Genomic DNA, 18089 nt, shown 5'->3' with positions numbered 1-18089 from the left:
GTTTGGTCTGGTGCTGATAAACATGACAACATGAAATGATCATTGACTCGATTGATTGTTTATTTCGCTTTTTAACGCCGCACGCCGCAATATTCCACCAAGATTCTCCAAATAATAGCGTCTGGTCCAGGCAATACAACATCATGAGCATCGATCTACGCAATTCTATGTTATCATTTGTATATTATAAACGGTGTATTATCTCGCTATCACTTGATTGGTAATTCGTAAAACTGTCCGCTTCGAAGCAGGATTGCTTGAATAAATGTTAAATGAACATATGAGGATGGACGACGTTCTGCCACATGCGGAACTGAATCGGCTCGACGTTTGATAACGGAATGCCACTTCAAGTGGACAATGGTTTTCTGATGTAATGAGGCTTCAGTAGCTCAGGCACTAGAGTGAGTGAGTTAATGATATTCGGTTTACACCGCTGTGAGTAGTAGTCCATCAATATCACGACGGTAGACACCAGAGATGGGCTTCACACAATGTACCCATGTGGGTAATCGAACCAGGGCCTTCATAATCTTTTACATCTAGGCTTCTTAAGCCCTCCACCGCCGTTAGAGAGTCATGATTGAATTCAAACGACGCCCTTGTCGCTGAAGATGAAGTGCATTTAGATGCCATCATTAGTAGCAGATACTGCTGTACTCTCTGTTAGTGATGTGGATGATTCTGTCGTATGAACCTAGTGTACAGTGAGTGAGTTTAGTTTTCGCCGCTTTTAGCAATATTCCAGCAATATCACAGCGGAGGGCACCAGAAAAAGCGCTCCACACGTTGTACCCATGTGGGGAATCGAACCCGGGTCTTCGGCGTGACGAGCGTACCCTCTAACTACTAGGTTACCCACCACCCCTCATGTACAGATGGCAATGACTGTACACCCATGTCCGTTCATCGTGACCCGTGAAGAATTGGTGCACTTGGTTAGCATTGGTCTTCATTTGTCATAACATGCGACTTTGGTAGATTGGGTGGTCAGGCTCGCTGACGTGGGTAACTCATGTTATCGTATCCTAACTTAGTAGACCGATGCTCATGCCGTTGATCACTGGATTGTCTGGCCCAGACTCGGTTATTTACAGACCGATGTCATATAGCTGGAATATTTCTCAGTGTTGTTAGACAACAGATCAACCAGGAGACACATTTTTTTCCATAATTTGTTTGTTCCTTTTTGTAATTGGTAATGCTTGGGTTTCTATAGCTATCCACAAATTGAACAATATAGCTTCTAATTAAACTTTTGGCAAATCCGTATTTTTGTGGAACATCATGTTGCACTAACTTACAATATTCACTCATAAGAACTTCATGATGTTGATGCTTATGGTCTTTGCTGATCGTATGCCGTTGCACTCCGATTGTTAAGTTGGTTGCAATTATCGGAATGTCTGGTTGAGTTGATATGCAGTTCCGCTTGACATATGTGTGACTTACACCTTCCTCTTGAGACACGTATCACCAACAAAGTACCAGCCACATCCCTCCCCAAAATCGATGTAAGCCATTGTCTGTAACGGCAAATGTTTAACAGTCTGGAACAAATGTTCTGTGGGAATATGTTTGTAACGTGTCTTAACGAATCATGTCTATTTGTTCAAGAAGAGACATGACAGTTCAAGAATTATTCCTCTGCTTTGCCAGACAAGCCACATCAGCCATCAGCCTGTAGACCATGAGACAATTCCTCTTGTGTTGACGATAAGAACCTGCTATTGGCATATTGGCGTGGTGGGCGGAGCTGCCTAAGGGGCCAGGCGAGTGATCCAGCGACCTTGGAGGTGGTCCTGATCGAGGCTACTTGTGACCGGGTGTAACAGAATCTTTCACTGTTGTCGCAACCCTGTACACTTAGATTCCCACGCGTGCGTTGGTATATGGCCAGATGGTAGCCAAATGAATACATGCAAACACATAGTTGCGGGTACAGACACAAGCTTCTTTGGGCATTCATGTATAAGGTATAGACTATAGCACCATATAAATACCACATGTCTGTCTTTTATGAATAAGGATGAAAGTGTTCATTGACAAAGCTTCAATTAACATAACAGTTACATGTAGGGACAACCGTAGTGTTGTTTCATCAGTTAACTTAGTATTAGTGACATATCAAAATAATGCTATTTAGAAAGAGAGTACCTGCCAAAATCATACATCGGTAAACAGACTTTTGGTTTGATCTCAAAACCAAGGACATGTATATTCCTTTTCCAAACTTTGTTCCCAGGCAAAAATATAACGCATGTAGATAGTGCTAGATATTATATTGAATGAACCACCGCATATCTATACTGAACTACAAAAGGAACTTCGCTTTTCAAAACCAAAATTTGATGCAATATTTTGGTCTTACAAAATGGTGTTTTTATCATGATTTTATCGTTCTGTTAACATGTTTTTCAATCCAGATTGTCAGTTATAATTACCAACATCAGTGTGTTGAATGAACAAGTATATCGACCAAATGCAAAAGGTTTTCGTGACAATGCAAATGCTCGTGCATATCGTGACAACCCTGCCAATGAAAGCGAGTCCCAAACTTGCAACTCTGACTTCGAATAGTTTAGCACTGATCTACGGAGACTCTTGAGAATTCTTTAAGAAATAGAAAATTTACGTGATCGATACAATCGGCTTGACAGTGACACGAGCAAACTACAAACATTGTTCTTACTCCTCTACCATGTTTCTAGCTATGCAGGAATAATGACTTTCCACCGTGTCACTGTTGATGAACTCATGGAACTACGGAACCATTGCTATGCTTTCAAACGCTTATCGACCAAGTGATGCTGGACCTGTAACGTGGGAATGCTACCTTACCATTGTTTTTCATACAGCATGTACATGTCATCCGTAATAATTCTACAGTGAAATGTAAATTTTTAACTTAAACTATACATGGTACTTCTTTCAAGCGCTCTTTAACAAAGACCCCGCATTTGTAACTTGGGAATGGGGAAAAAGACTCAAATGAGAAAAAAAGACTCAAATGAGAAAAAAAATGACAATGCTAATGTTGTGATTCTCAACGGCCATGTCGTATGGCGTGTAAGAGCTGGTTGAGCAGTAACAGGAGTATTTATAATTAAAGACAGCTGGCATACATTGTAATGACAGTGAATTCATTACCTCTGAGATAACAAAATCAGTTATTGCATACAACACAAGGCATACTTCGTTGAAAGTTATGTTGTCTTGTAAACTGCCCCGTGCCGTGATGTAGCTCTCATTTACAGATGATTTCGTTTTGAATGTGACCATATACTGCCCAGGTTACCATATTTCTTTCGGAATTCAAGGTAGGAATATATCTTAGTACCGTTTGTTACAGGTTAGAGGTGACTTACATGGAACTGGTGGTTAGGTTCAATGACTTCTGCGCAATCATACTGAGTTCCTGAAATCAGTTTTTGTCTGATCCAGCTATAACAAACAACAACATTATTGGTGACTGTGTCAAATAACTAACAACTCCAGAGTATCGATTTATCAAAACTTAGTTTATGTCTCCACATAGAAGTGAAAGGGATGACAACATACTTTACTGTCAGAAGTCTCTGCTGAAGGCAGGGCTTATTGTAGAACAACAAGCTCTGAAGTGCTGAAGCATTAGCAGTAACTTTCCCCGCTAATGTCTTATTGTTTCCCAGCGTAGCCAGGCCAGGCTCACCTTCATGTTTGCTCTCGATCGCTGACTGTGTTGCAATTGAATGCTTCTTCGATTGGTTGGTTAGCAAAAGAGTGGAGAACATATAGTAGAGAGACTTTGCATCTACGTTTAAAAATTTACCAGCATAGTCACATTGTCACGCCTCATTGCATCTGCATGAAAGTAAGCCCTGTGTGTTTGTTATGGAAAATGACTTTGGAGCATGTGAGCGAAAAGTTCAGATTCAATTGTACGTGTACCTGTCTTGAACAACCGCTGTGACTTTTTCGTCTCTTAGAAAAACATATCAGTATCAGGCAAAAATGGATGTGTCCGGGTTATGTGTCACAGCATCCCAATAAATTCTTCAAAGGGCGCATGCAACGCAAAACACATCTTGATATTGATACCTTTTCGTGTGCTCTTACAATAACAAATTATGAAAAATGCAAATTCAACGTATAAAATTGAAAAACAAAATGCGAAATCGAAGTTCAAGCGACTCACTAATTTCACCCCAGCGCTCGGTGAAAAAGTGGTTTCAACAGCTGCGCTGCCCTGCCATAGTGCATGCGCAGTGAGTAGATTCTAGCTTCCTGGACCGGGAAGGCGACTCGTAAAAACACAGCAAGTGATGCGTCAAGGATTATCGCTGCGGTCGAAGTTTGAGAACAAGAGATATTTCTTGTGATAACAAGCATCTTGGGTCTGCAGTACTGAAAATTCACTGGTTCCATAATTGCAGATTTCAAGAAAGTGAAGCATAAAAAATACTAATATCGTTGTTAAAAGTTGCCCCGTTTAAAAACTGTCTTCGGAAACATAGAAAAACATGTTAATTGTGACAAGCACTCTCTGTCGCAGACAAAACTCAAAGTCTGTTTACTGACACCTATGTGTCTGCCTGCCTGTCTGCTTATGACAATCTGCAATACACAACTTCAAAATCTTACTTTCTTATTACTCACCATACTTCTAAAATGCTAATCAAACAGATCTACTCTATCCACAAAGAATGAGCCCTCAGCGTATCGACAAATGAACCTGCTAATGAAGTGTTCGTTACATTTGAGTGACGAACCGCTCTGACTTCGAGGGAACTAAACCAGTGTACAAAAATTTACACTTTTGATTCGCGAATGTAGGCTTATGTTTTTTTATTTGCTTTTTCACAATCAGCAATGTATATTATATGTCATGAATAAGCGATACCTGTGTTTTAATCATGTTTGTTTGTTTTGGGGTCTTTTTTTTTTTTTTTTTTTTTTGGTCGCGTGTGACCTTTAAGTGTTCTTGCTAGACAAAGACGATTGATCAGCATGTCCCAGGAGACCCTAACAACACAATGTCAATGCCTAATGAAGTTGAGTCCAAACGTCATTAGTTAGCTATGCAACACATGGTAAACAGATACACAAGACCGCAATGATCTTCGTTGTTGGGTCAGACATAACTGAGGTGAGCTGAGTTCCAGCTCAGCAACAATGCGTTTCCTACGAGAGACACTATCCTGCTGGCGGTGGCCCCTACATTGGCTGTTGGAATACCAGACTGGTGACAACATGGGTATGAACACATATGGCTATAGACAACTATAGACAGACGAACGGACAACATTAGACAGGTAAAGAAACAATATCGCTGCCTTGGAGTAGCTGATGTGGTGACAGACACATCAAGGGAAAGACCAGTTAAGGTCATAAAGGGCATATACAGTAACAAGTGACATAGTGGTATGGTCTGGCTGACAAGTCCGTGTACAATGTGGTGGTGATAAGGATTAAGACTAGTGTCATATGAATGAGAGTGATTTTGCTCATATGTTCACTGGTCACGAAGGGAATATGGTTTGATGTACACTCGATGTTTGTTCATGTGGGTACCCTTCGGCCGTGGGTACATTAACCCATGTCCCCAAGGGACCAGTGAACAGCGTATTTATCTTACCGAAGACCTCAATATAAGTTGAAAACTGGTGAAAGAAAACATCTGTTATTTTAGCAAAGAATGAAGAAATAAGGTTTTCGAAGTTTGCTGGGTTTTTTTTTTTTAAAAAAAAAAAAAAGGCCCATAGGCTATATTGACATACGCTATTTCAAATATGTTTTACAGTTAGAGTTTGAATGTTTTTCGCCATTACAATACTGAAATATGTACACACAACGAACCCACTGCGCGAAAACGCATCTTGGAACCTTTAATGTCCGTTTACGTTCGAAAACGAAAATGTCATGTGGGAAAAGCGGTTTGGAAAATATGCAATTCTGAGGAATCGGGTGCAGTGACGTACTTTAAGACGGTCATTGCCTGCATGAAAAATATCATTCTAACACGACTAGCTGCTGTAAATTTAAACATTGCCACGGACGTCTAGTGAGAGATAAGCTTCAATGGTGGAAACGCTCACGGAGAGGTCATGTTGATAGGTATATTTGTTTCAAAAGTCACGCCCCTTCTCCACTAAAGACCCGATGAACATTTATTTAGCACGAGAGCATCCACAAAGTGTATTACGTGTATCATTGCGTGGTTCGATGAGTACATTGATTGCCATCTCTAAAAACATGGCTTCAAATGTTTTTCTTTCACAATTATTTGAAGACAGGCATTTCAAGTAACTAACATTAATTAACACAGAACGAACCTGTATGATGCCAAACAGTCTCGCTTGGGAAATGACAAAGAGGTGCTTGTGGCAACGTTTTACTTCCATTCCGAAATGTAGAATGAAATATAATGTTGGCATCCCGTTTTAGAACATTGACAACACTCTCAATCAAATGTCATAATCATTTGCAAACATATGACCCCATTGAACGAGGATGTATTATTTTCTAAAAACTGCCATCGGAAGTATCGGGTTCAAATGCTGTTATAACATGTTTAAATAATGTTGCATTATTGCACATATTAGCAAATCACTGAATACCTTGTACATACTAAACAGTGCAATGTGGCAATCTTATCCATTCTGTAACAAACGTAATATACTGGACAACACTTCCAATCGTGCTACATGTGTGTTTTTCAGTTAGGGACAATGGTGCTACATGTGTGTTTTTCAGTTAGGGACAATGGTGGGCTCTATCACCAGATTTAGACTGGAAAATCTACAACTTGCAACGAGTTTATTCCAGATTCTCATGCCTGAGAGAGTACTGAAATTAAAATCATTCTGTTTGAGACTGCTGCCACGTCTCGTCGCGAGTGGCATTATACACTGTCACAAATAACTGACGACATTAAAATGCTAAAGTCTGTGATGATACCATTAATGACATCACTCTCTCAGCAGCTGCCGATGTTATGAGACAAAAGGGTTATTTGTGACGCTGTGTTTCCAACAAAGTTGCAAATATGTTGATTGCCTTCTTAGATGGTTTGCAAACATTTATTATGCTTTTTTCAAACGTAGGCGTGGCTAAACTGGCAAAGAGCCAGTCAGAGAATTGCCGTCGAAGGCAGCTCAAAACATACAATACACCATGGATCAGATCAAAGGTACCACAGTCGGAGCATGTTTCAGTACACGATAGCGTCAGTGATGACACAAGGTGATCAAACTAGGTTTGTCACTTTTGATGGTCAAACATCTGCCTTTTTGGGAGTGATAAATGGATCATTTGCATAACATTTTGTTAATTTTGTTAATTTTCTGCTCGCTCACTATGAAGTACACGTTCGCTTTCAGACATAATGGATAAGAAGAGGGCACAGACTATAAACCCTGATGCAACCCGGCGTTCAACAGAATATGGACTAAAAGATCTGTGGATTGAATTCAGCCAGACTACAGGCCTTCATGTTGTTGATAAGATTAAACCCCCTTCATGCAATCCGTTTTCGATTCGTGGGTAGGTGTGAGTGTGTTTAAAACTTGTACTTGTGAGCTGTATGTCACCGTAAATAATCAAGACAAACCATTCTTATCATCATGTTCATATGCACAATGTAATGCTAACATATACATGAGATTGCTTTTAAAAGCTTTCCGTTAGGAGACTAAAATTTTATAAATTACTGCTACTAATCCATTCCAAAAGGGAATCATATAAAGATCCTAAGAATATTGGTTATCGCCAAAGTATTTAAATAAATGTCCGCTCTATACAAAACAAGCAATTGTCATAATAACATTGCATATTACCATCGGCTGTGTTTCCTCTCAATCATGCTACATTTCATCTAAAATGCGAGGACGATCAAGGAGGCAAATGCTGCCACTGCCTTCCTCCACCATCGATTGCACTGCTGGCATCATAGTTTGAAAACGTCTTTTCTATCACTCATTAATTTGTACCGAACAGTCTGGCTTTCGAAACAATAGGTTTAGTTTTTTAGTTTCTTTTTATTTCTTGTGTGTTGCTTTTGTTTTGTGTTGTTTGTTGTTTTTTTGTGGGTTTGTTTTTCTTATTTTTTTATTCGGTCGTTTTCGGGGAAGTGTGCATGTGTGTTTGCCCTGTTTTTTGTTTATATTTGCGTGTTTTTTTTGTTGTTTTTTTTGTTTTTTTTGTTTTTCGAAATTGGTGTAGGGTGTGTGGGTGTTTTTGTAAAGTTGTTGGAAGCCTGAATGAGGAGATGCGTTTCCGAACCATTGCATTTGTTGGCAATGTGTCATTTAGGTTCGTGCGGTAACTGCTAGTCTAAGGCATCCACAGAAATAGTGATTAGCGACTGGGAGCTCAGTTTCGTAGTGTCGCCCATTTCAAACCTCAAAATTACACAATTCCAAATTTATTTAAATAATTGTTATTGTAGTTTTGTTACTCCATAGTTAAGGCAATTTTGCACATTGCCAAATGTTTTTCACGTTTAATAAAAAAAAAAAACCAGTTCTAGTCTTCTTTCTTCCACAGATTGGTATGGATCTTGGCCTTGTGCTCAACTACGGGGTTTCTCGTCTATAACCTTGTCCAAGAGATAGGATCCTACTACAGCTACCCAACCGTCACCAAGATCACCCCCCAAATCAAACATTCACTCAACTTCCCCGCCGTCACCATCTGCAACAGATGCACCTTCAACAACACTCGCCTTGACGTTTACCCAGACATGGAGACCTACTTTTTCAATATTTCTCTCGGAAGGATACGAAAAAACTCATTTTCTCATCTAACTTCAGATGTGTTTCAGAAACCGGTGTCTTTAGAATGGTTGAGGAACATGTCAATGGAAGGCTCCAAGATGTTGTTTAAATGTGTCTTTGGTGGTGACGACTTTGATTGTATGACTGACTTCCAACCTGTTTTCACTTATGAGGGGTTGTGCCATACCTTCAATGCCAGTAAAATTGTGTTAACACCAGGTGACGATGCAAACCTCATTGTCACTTTCAACATCAACCAGGATGACTATACCTTCACCAGAAACAAGGCAGCTGGGATTAAGGTACAGAGTCCCCTCACTAAATGAGTAACTAATTGTGTGAACATATGTGCACTTTCAACTAAAAAAAGACCGGAAGCTGCCCAAGATCATTCAGTGATGAAGTGTTGAAAGAGGCAGCTAACGGTCATTAAAACTGAACAAGATTATGCAAACACACATACACTGGGATTATCTACTGATCTGCGAAACTTACAGAAGAGATTACGTTTGAGCACGGCTTCATGAATTGTCATTCAACTCTGTGAAGACTTCGACATTTATTTAGGGAGGACGCTTCTGGTTGAACGGGACGTGCTCAACCATAAGCTAGATTGATGTACAAACACAAAATCCTAAGCAAAATCAATAAATCACAACTGTCAGATTGTTCAGTCTCCACTGATAGTTACCAAGACTACTTGCTAAACTTTCAGGCCGTTCTGTTTGTACAGTGTAGTTGTATTGGGTGAAAGTAAAGCTCCCCTTCCATCAACTTTGGAGTAGTTAGATCTTGAGTATGTATGTCCATGATGTTTATGTTGGTATTCTCAAAGCATAATGGATCGCACAGGGTAAAAAAGAGAGAATGAATTGTTGTGTCTATGTTCGCAGGTATTTCTCCATCATCCAGATGTCCACCCAGACGCTAGTTCTACTGTCTTGACGGCTTCACCCGGGTTCTCAACACATGTTGCCATACAAAAAACTGAGGTGGGTGTGTTTGCTGGTTTTTAACGCTACACTCAGGAAATTTGTAAATATTCGAGACTACGTGCTAATCCAATGATAAACAGCATTTGCAACAACCTTTGCAACTGGGAAGATATGTGTCAACCAGGTCAGTGAGCCTGACCACTCGACTTGCTGACGACTTATTCTAACTCGGACCTTCAAGGATGACAAATGTGTATGTTGGGAATTTTCGAAAATACGCTAATAAATAAACGCCAAAGGAATGAGTGAGGTACCTGCTGTCTTCAGCTGTCGCTGTGATGCATTGACGTCCACTTCTTTGTCTGTCTACGGTGACCCCCAATCAGTCTGAAGCGCTCAATAAGTCTTATGTCACCCTGACACTTGCACGAAGCTTGCCTCTGCACTGCCGCACAATTCGTTATGGAAATGCATGTAACTAAGATGGTAGGCATGAAAGCGCGATACCCGGTCTGAGCACTGTTCACTTCCTGTGTACGTATAAGTTACGCGCTTGGCATGCTATGCTTGACCGAAAATGGTACGTATTGTCAAGCAGTGGCATACTATCGAACGAACAATTCGGGACAATACGCAAGCCCCCGAACTCCCACTTCACGACAGGTTAGAAGGCGTGACCTTTGAGAAATCTGCCGCGACCATGTCGCACGACCGTTCGTGCTCAAAATTCGTACAACTTTCAGGGCGGTTTCATAACCGTTATGTCAACAGCATTGTATGTTCCAATGGCTCTTTCTCTCTCCTCAGCTCTTCTCATCGCTTATTTCTCGTACCGGTGCACGTACAGTGTTCCCAGAAATTATTGAGAAAATCTTTGTTTTTTTTCTAATGATGCTAAGATTGGAAAAAGGGCTTTCACTATGCACTAAGCATACTAAATAAGGGAGACAACTCTTGAAGGCTTAGAAGGCAGCTCATTACGTCAAGAGTTATCTCCCTTGTCTGAGCAGACGGCTTCCTGTGTTGACATGGCAGAATTTACAGCAAGAGAGAAAAGAAAGCTCATTCTAGATGATTTTGAAAGGGGTGAGGCTGATGCTAAAGTGCTAGCGTGTAGACATGGTATTCCTCTGTCTACAGTTTACAGAACTTTGAAGAATATTCAAACAGGAACCGGGATAGAGCACAAAGCAGGAGCAGGTCGGCCTAGGAAATTCAGTGTTGTGGATCGCCGAAGACTTGGGCAGATTGTGAGTAGGGGCAAATTGAAAAGTGTTGAGAACATCAGAAATGAAATGATTAGCAGAGGAAGTCCTCAGGTATGCAATGAAACAGTTAGGCAGGAATTACAGAGACTTAATTGGGTGAAAAAACGTGGAATTCCCTCGCCGTTGATGAAAGATGCACAAAAGGAAAAACGTTTAAACTGGTGTCGGGCTCATGAAAATCAAGATTGGGATAATGTTTTCTTTTCGGATGAAAGTTCTGTTTGGCTTTTCCCTAATTGTGTGAAAATTTGGACCAAAGATACTGTCAAACCTATCTACCAGCGACCAAAACATAGCCCGAAGTTTCACATGTGGGGTGGCATATCGGCTCGCGGAGTGACGCCATTGTGTGTTTTCACGGGAAACTTGACAAAAGAAAGATACGTTGACATTCTAAATGGTCACCTTCTTCCGACAGCACAAACAATGTATGAAGATGATTGGATTTTCCAGCATGATAATGACCCAAAACACACTGCGCGCTACACATAACAGTGGTTGTCGGGCGAAAATGTTCAAGTTTTAGACTGGCCCAGTTACAGCCCAGACCTAAACCCAATTGAGAATGTGTGGGGAGTCATGAAGGACAGAATAAACTAAAAGGGACTGAGAAATATTGAAGATATGAAGGCCGAGGTGGTCCAATATTGGGATACCCTGTCACATGATTACCTACAAACTTTGATGGGTAGTGTGCCTAGGCGTATTCAGGCATGCATTGCTGAGCGAGGAGGTCTAACAAAGTACTAAAACAAGACTGAGACTGTAAAAGGATGATGTTTTAACATGTTTATGTAAGTAAAACGCCAGAAGTTAATAAACGTAATGAGTTACATGACGCAACATGATTCTCAATAATTTCTGGGAATACTATATATCAATGCATGCATTCTAGTCTCTCTTTAAAATGGATGCTATTACTGCCTGAATATTGCTACGTTTTGGCGATATGGACTGATATTGCTATTTATCTTACCTCACACGTAAAAATCGCTGTCTGGCGCTCTTCTGTTCAATTCAATTTTCAACTCTAAATCTGTTTTTCTTGTGTCGTCCGCCACATCTAGCAATGGCTACGAAAACAGTTGACTCGCATTCCAATAAATAATTTTGACAAAACGTTCAAATGTAGTCCATGTGAATATTAAGAAGGGGGACCATATCGCGGCGATTTTACTAAGACAGTACTTACTGGGAAAAACAGCAAGATGCAAGATGCGAATCGTTTGATTCACACAGGCTGGCTGTACGATCCGCTATTCATGCTTCAAACATTTCAAAATTGACATGGAGGTCTTCGGTACGATAAGTACGCTGTTCACTTGTCCCCCGGTGACCATGGGTTGAAGTACCCTCGGTGTTTATGTTCCCTGAGCCCGAAGGTACCGTCGACGTTTGTTTACGTTCCCTGATGGGCTCGGAGAACATAAACGAACATCGAGGGTACCTGAAATCATTGTCCCTTTGTGACCAGTGAACGACTTATAGTATAAAAGGAAATGGAAAAATGTTACTTTGGGAACAGAAATATTAACAAAGGTAATTTTAGATGTTCCAGAACACAATATGAAAGACACATTTTACTTGTTTTCACTTAAACAAACCAGCAGAAGATGATATGAAAGACTTAAATCATAGGAATGTTTCTTTTAACGAATGTCCACCCTCTACAATAACTGTTTCTCATTTCAACAGATACAAAAAGGTGACTTCTAATGGTTTATTTTTGTCTGAAAGCAGAATTCATATTTCAAATTTCCTTTGGCCATCTAAATCACTGTTACTGCTATATTTCGTCATGGTCGAAAACAGGAGAGTTTAATGCTTAATATGAATACTTCTAAGAATTACATGATTTGAACAAGGTTGCGTTGTTCAGCCTTTCGTTGGACTAATGCCTCCCAATATATGTTTGAGAACTCTTCAGTAATTCATTAAGGTAAGAGGGTAACGTTTCTTTGAACGTTTAGTGTATGTTCTAATTACTTTGTGACACGTTCTAAATAGTAGAAAATGTGCATCATAGACGTTACCTAGTTATGCCCCGTAGAGTGAGTGAGTGAGTGAGTTAAGTTTTACGCCGCACTCAGCAATATTCCAGCTATATGGCGGCGGACTGTAAATAATCGAGTCTGGACCAGACAATCCAGTGATCAACAACATGAGCATCGATCTGCTCAATTGGGAACCGATGACATGTGTCAACCAAGTCAGTGAGCCTGACCACCCGATCCCGTTAGTCGCCTCTTACCACAAGCTGAGTCGCCTTTTAAGGCAAGCATGGGTTGTTGTAGGCCTGTTCTACCCCGGGACCTTCACGGGTCTATGCCCCGTAGAATGTTGTGAACTTAATAATTCCATCCTCTTCCTATAAAGATATAACAATGTACACACGTATTCATAGTCATGCCTGCTTAGTCAGTTCCGGTTCAGGATATATAGCTGTTCCTCTGGGGATGTTTCTGCACCAACAATGTGTCCATGTCCATGCAAGTCTTATGATATGGTACAGTAAAACAAATCCTCCCGTTTCAAACAACCCTGTGAACACATTTTCTGTAAGGGAGGTGGATATAATGTGTTTTTGAAGCATTTAACCTTGATAATTGTAAACTTTATCTCCACTTTTAGTGTCTATACATCTATACAATCAATTATCAAAATTGGTGCCCTAATATCCAATTATCATCGCGTTCTTATTTTGAATCGTTGTATATTTGCTGGTCATATCCACCACAATGTCCGCCATCTTACTATCGTGGACTGTTGACATGCATGCATTTGGCTCCACAATTTCAAAACATTTCGAATACATCATTGACTTTGATTTGTTTCTAGTTTCGTTACCAGCCCCGCCCCTACATGGCATTTGATGACACTGATTGTCTGGACACAAACAGTCCTGACTTTGTGAATCCTCTGAGAATCTACTCCCTCTACACCTACAGCCATTGCTTCATGGAGTGTGTTTACTTGAAAGCATTTAAACAGTGTGGGTGCGTCGGACCGTACGTGCCAGGTAGGTGTTGGGCAGATTTGGGAGACATTTACACCACGTGTTCAAAGGAGGCGCGGTTCTTTTTCAATGGCATACTGCGGTCCTAGGAGAGCGGTACCAGAACCAATTTGAAAGATGACTAGTAACCCTGTACACATATGAAGGAAGTTGGCATGTTGACGCTTACGTTTAGTTTAAAGGTACATAATCGTGCTTCCACAATCGAGTCATCAACCGTCAGGTGTGCGAGTCACATGTGAGTACACTTACTCATGTCACGCTCCCACGACAAACCTGTTATCGAAACATACTCGATCAGATTTTTTGTATTTTGATCACTTGTTTCATTTCCATTATAGTGGATGGTCTTCTGTGTTCTCTTGTAAAACTGGACAGTTGTTACAACCCTGCTGTCAGTGAGTATATCGGGCTTTTATCTAAGATATCCTTGAAGATTTGCATTGGTCTGCAGTATCCCATGCTGGTCGTAAGAGGCGACTAACGGGTTCGGCAGGTCAGACTCATTCTGCTTTGGTTGAACGACGCTTACGATTATGATCAATGGATAGTCCGGTCGTGACTGCCGTCATATTGCTGGAATATTGCTGACTGCGGTGTTTAACAACCAACCATCCAGCCTATCAACCAACCCTCAACAAGAGAGCATATCAGCGTCCATAGTCCTTATGTATTTCAGTTGTGCAGAGCCGTAAAGCAAAGGCTCACACAAAAATATATACAAATCCAACGACAGGAATCCCTGGTCGTGCAATGTGGCATTGTGATTCGTAACAATTAAGTTCAATTTTTAGAGCATGACATCTACTGGAATACCAAGTAAGTGAGGCAAATAAATTAGAAGAAGACAAGACACACGTCTGACTAATAATTTCCGAGCCTCAGAAGAAATCAGTTTACTGACGATGGACTATCACCGGAGTCTCTCCTAAAAGCATGAGTCTCGGTCTACTCTTTCGTTGTTACAAGACATTAGAATAAATAATACCCACAGTTGCAAATTTTTCTAGAAACCTTTCTAAATCAGCTTCAAACATTGCTGCATTACAACGACACACGTGTTTGGTACAGGTTATTTAGATGATAGCGTTGGATATTACTCTATATTAATTGAGGATGCACTACCTTGGGATTAAATGCTGAACAACCAGTAGTCCCCAGTCTGTCATCTCCACAGCGTTGATTGAAAGTGCTGTTTACGTCACAAAACCTGCCGATCAGGGGTTGCTTGAAGACCCTCTCTGCCTCGCTCTGCTGTAAATGACTTTACAAGGTTTTTGGAAGACACACTTCTGGTTTACAAAAACATGAAATGACAAACTGGAATGAAACAAAATACGTTTTCGTTTAACGAGAATACATCGATCAACTAATCAGGTGTGAATATTTGAAAAAAGAGAACATATATCTTGTTGAGACTTAGGTGTTGTCAGTCAACCCCCCAATAACTGGTGGGGAAACCATAGTCAAGAGCTAATCACGTCTGTATTTTAAAATATCACAGTGAAGGCCAAGGTCTCCGGGTTGGGTAATTCAGTCTTTAGCCATACCTTTTGCTGAAAACACAAGTACGGGCTAGTCAAGTTTAGTATATTTTGGAAATATCCTAATCGTGTAAACATTGCTTAATGCACTTTTTCTTTCACGAGGATCGTTGTCCAAGAATGGTACCTTCGTGAAGGAGTGTAGATGTGTCAGCGAGTGCGTGTTCGACAGGTACACGGCCCAGGTGTCCTCCAGTTCCTTCCCTGCAGACAAATGGGGATCTTCGACTATGAAGGCCACAAGGGCAAAGGACAGGGCGAGTTTGGAGTAAGAATTTAGTGTCTTAAAAGATCATGGTTATTTTTGGCCTTCAGTGAAGTTTATGTTGAATTCCGCCGATGGAAGGGGGCAGGGGTGGGTGGGGTTGGTGTTTGAGGGCCCTTTTTGCAAACACCTGGTGTCATTGCTATTTAATAGTAATTCATAAAGAAATACTCACGTTATGGTTGGAATATAGTTCTGTCGACTATGCTTCTGGCACATGTATCATCGATGTGAAAAGAGTTTCTTCGTTAAAATACTCACACTATATCTTCCTTTCAAACCGTATGTTTCAATCTGAATGAATTTCACCTCAAATTATCCTGTTCAATGCTTCCGAAAAGCTTCAGTGTCGATGTTATTTGCTATAAACATAGTGGTTTATGGTTTGGTATTGTTGATGAAAATGGGAAACTCCTTCATAAATGTTTGGCACTTGGAACACCGAATAAACACTGTGGCAGTTACGCTTGAAAAAGATCGACACTGTTGCTATATTGACGCCATATCTGGGGAGAATGGGCCCCACACCTTGCTGACAACGTCGCTGGTGAATGGTTTGAATCCAAGGCTAACCTAGATGGCGATCCTTTGTCTTTCACCGTCATGTTCATGGGTTTTCAAAATGTCAGCGGTAGTAATCCAAGCAAATGTGCTAAAGATGTGTCAATATTCATCTGTTATTCAGAAGCAACTTCCTGCAGCTGAAAGTGTTTTACGATCAGATGATGGTGACATCAATCACACAACAACCTCAATATACCGTGGCCTCTCTGTTTTGTAAGTATTATTTTACAACCTGGTATTATCCAATTGGTGAAGCTCCCCTGTATCATTTACCCAGGGAGGGGATACAATTTTACCCGGAGCGTCTGAATTCAGTGTACAGAGTTGCGTCCCTTAGCACTAACATTACCAATACTGCACCATATGACAACCACATAGCTTGTAATGCGTTTTTAAGAGTTAAGTCAGAGTTTATTTCTGTCACGACGTACATGTTGATGCGATGGTGATGCTGTTGCAGCCACTGTAGGGGGTCAGATGGGACTGTGTCTCGGAGCCAGCATCCTGACAGTGGCAGAAATAGCGGAACTCCTGCTGTTCATCATCATCTTCCTCTTGGACAAATGTAGAGGAAGAAAAGCTCGTAACAGAATCAGCAATTGGTAGACAAATGAATGCAGTTTCTATCAAAGGCATTACAGTATACAGCTATCATGAGGATAGACATGCCATGACGTCCCTACACAAGTTTTTCCATTCGTTTATTGTTTGCCGCCGACACTATTCCCACTATGTCTGGAACAGACCATCCAGTGATCTGCAGCATGAAGCATGACCCACGCAAATGGGATAGGATTGCATGTCAACCAGGACGAAGAACAATTATTGTAACGGGGATCTTCATGGGTTCATTACAAATCGTAGAAAACGCATCAGGTTAAGTTAAGTTATAACAATATAAATAGACATTATACAACGTCCCAACAGAAATAATAGAAATAACCTAACATTAATTTAAAAATTCTGTTACGAGAGAACCAAACAGGTGCCAAACAATAACAGCTGCCAATGGTGACCATAAAAACTACTAGTGTTGCCGCTATCTTGTTGACTCTGAGAGAAAACAAAAAGAATAAAAGCTGCTGTTGTTGGCGAACACTTTGTCAACAGACGTGTGAAATTGCATCTTTTTAACATTTTATCTTTTTCTCGTGAAATGATTGATGTTAAGCTAACGAAATACATTCTTCTAAACGACTTATGCGTATATACACATTTTTAAAAATTTATTTATTTATTTATTTATTTATTTATTTATTTATTTATTTATTTATATATTTATTTATTTATTTATTTATTTATTTATTTATTTATTTGAGGAGTGTATTTACAACAAGGGGGACATACTGAATGTCCTTGACACATCTCCGACATGGTGCCACATTTTATATGATGTGAGATGTCTCGAACGTTGCTAACAACTATTTGCATTGGAAAAAAAATGGATCAGTCTGTTTATGTTGATCAGGGTTCGATGACGTAATCTCTGGGGACTGGAAATTATCCAAGAGAATATTTTATCCGTGGTTGCTAAAAACACCGTTGAAGGCACCAACGCTATTTGGTCTGGTGTCTGGCCATCAGCCCCCTTTATAGAAGGAGACTGATTCCAGCAAAGAAACGAACATAACCTTTCGCGAGTTTTTGTTGTTTTGTTTTTATACTCAAACAGCATTTTTTTCTTAAAGCGAATAAATTGTTTCTTTGAAGTGTGAATATGTTCCTTGTTAATATTTGTAAA

The 18089-nt window shown here is 40.3% G+C and overlaps 1 protein-coding gene across 2 annotated transcripts; it reads left to right on the top strand.

The window, feature by feature from the left end:
- Window positions 1-3215: 3215 nt before the first annotated feature.
- Window positions 3216-17525, top strand: LOC137272625 (acid-sensing ion channel 4-A-like). 2 transcript variants are annotated; one of them, XM_067805019.1, is made up of 9 exons: window positions 3216-3320; window positions 7362-7524; window positions 8527-9058; window positions 9650-9748; window positions 13798-13978; window positions 14317-14373; window positions 15625-15787; window positions 16470-16561; window positions 16809-17525. In XM_067805019.1, exons 2-9 carry the CDS (start codon window positions 7367-7369, stop codon window positions 16952-16954), a joined length of 1428 nt encoding a protein of 475 aa, XP_067661120.1. In that variant the 5' UTR covers window positions 3216-3320; window positions 7362-7366; the 3' UTR covers window positions 16955-17525. The 2 variants fall into 2 exon arrangements, with proteins under 2 accessions (XP_067661120.1, XP_067661119.1); XM_067805018.1 differs by lacking the exon at window positions 3216-3320 and adding an exon at window positions 5235-5294.
- The last annotated feature ends 564 nt before the right edge of the window (window positions 17526-18089 follow it).

Source organism: Haliotis asinina, chromosome 2, assembly GCF_037392515.1.
Source record: "Haliotis asinina isolate JCU_RB_2024 chromosome 2, JCU_Hal_asi_v2, whole genome shotgun sequence".
NCBI lineage: Eukaryota > Metazoa > Mollusca > Gastropoda > Lepetellida > Haliotidae > Haliotis > Haliotis asinina.
This window is presented reverse-complemented; position numbering and strand designations above follow the sequence as displayed.

Coding starts and splice junctions, on each gene's coding strand:
- LOC137272625 (XM_067805019.1), top strand. CDS start 7,367: ATGGATAAGAAGAGGGCACAGACTATAAACCCTGATGCAACCCGGCGT. Junction 9,749..13,797: donor TTGCCATACAAAAAACTGAG/GTGGGTGTGTTT, acceptor ATTTGTTTCTAG/TTTCGTTACCAGCCCCGCCC. Junction 16,562..16,808: donor TACCGTGGCCTCTCTGTTTT/GTAAGTATTATT, acceptor ATGCTGTTGCAG/CCACTGTAGGGGGTCAGATG.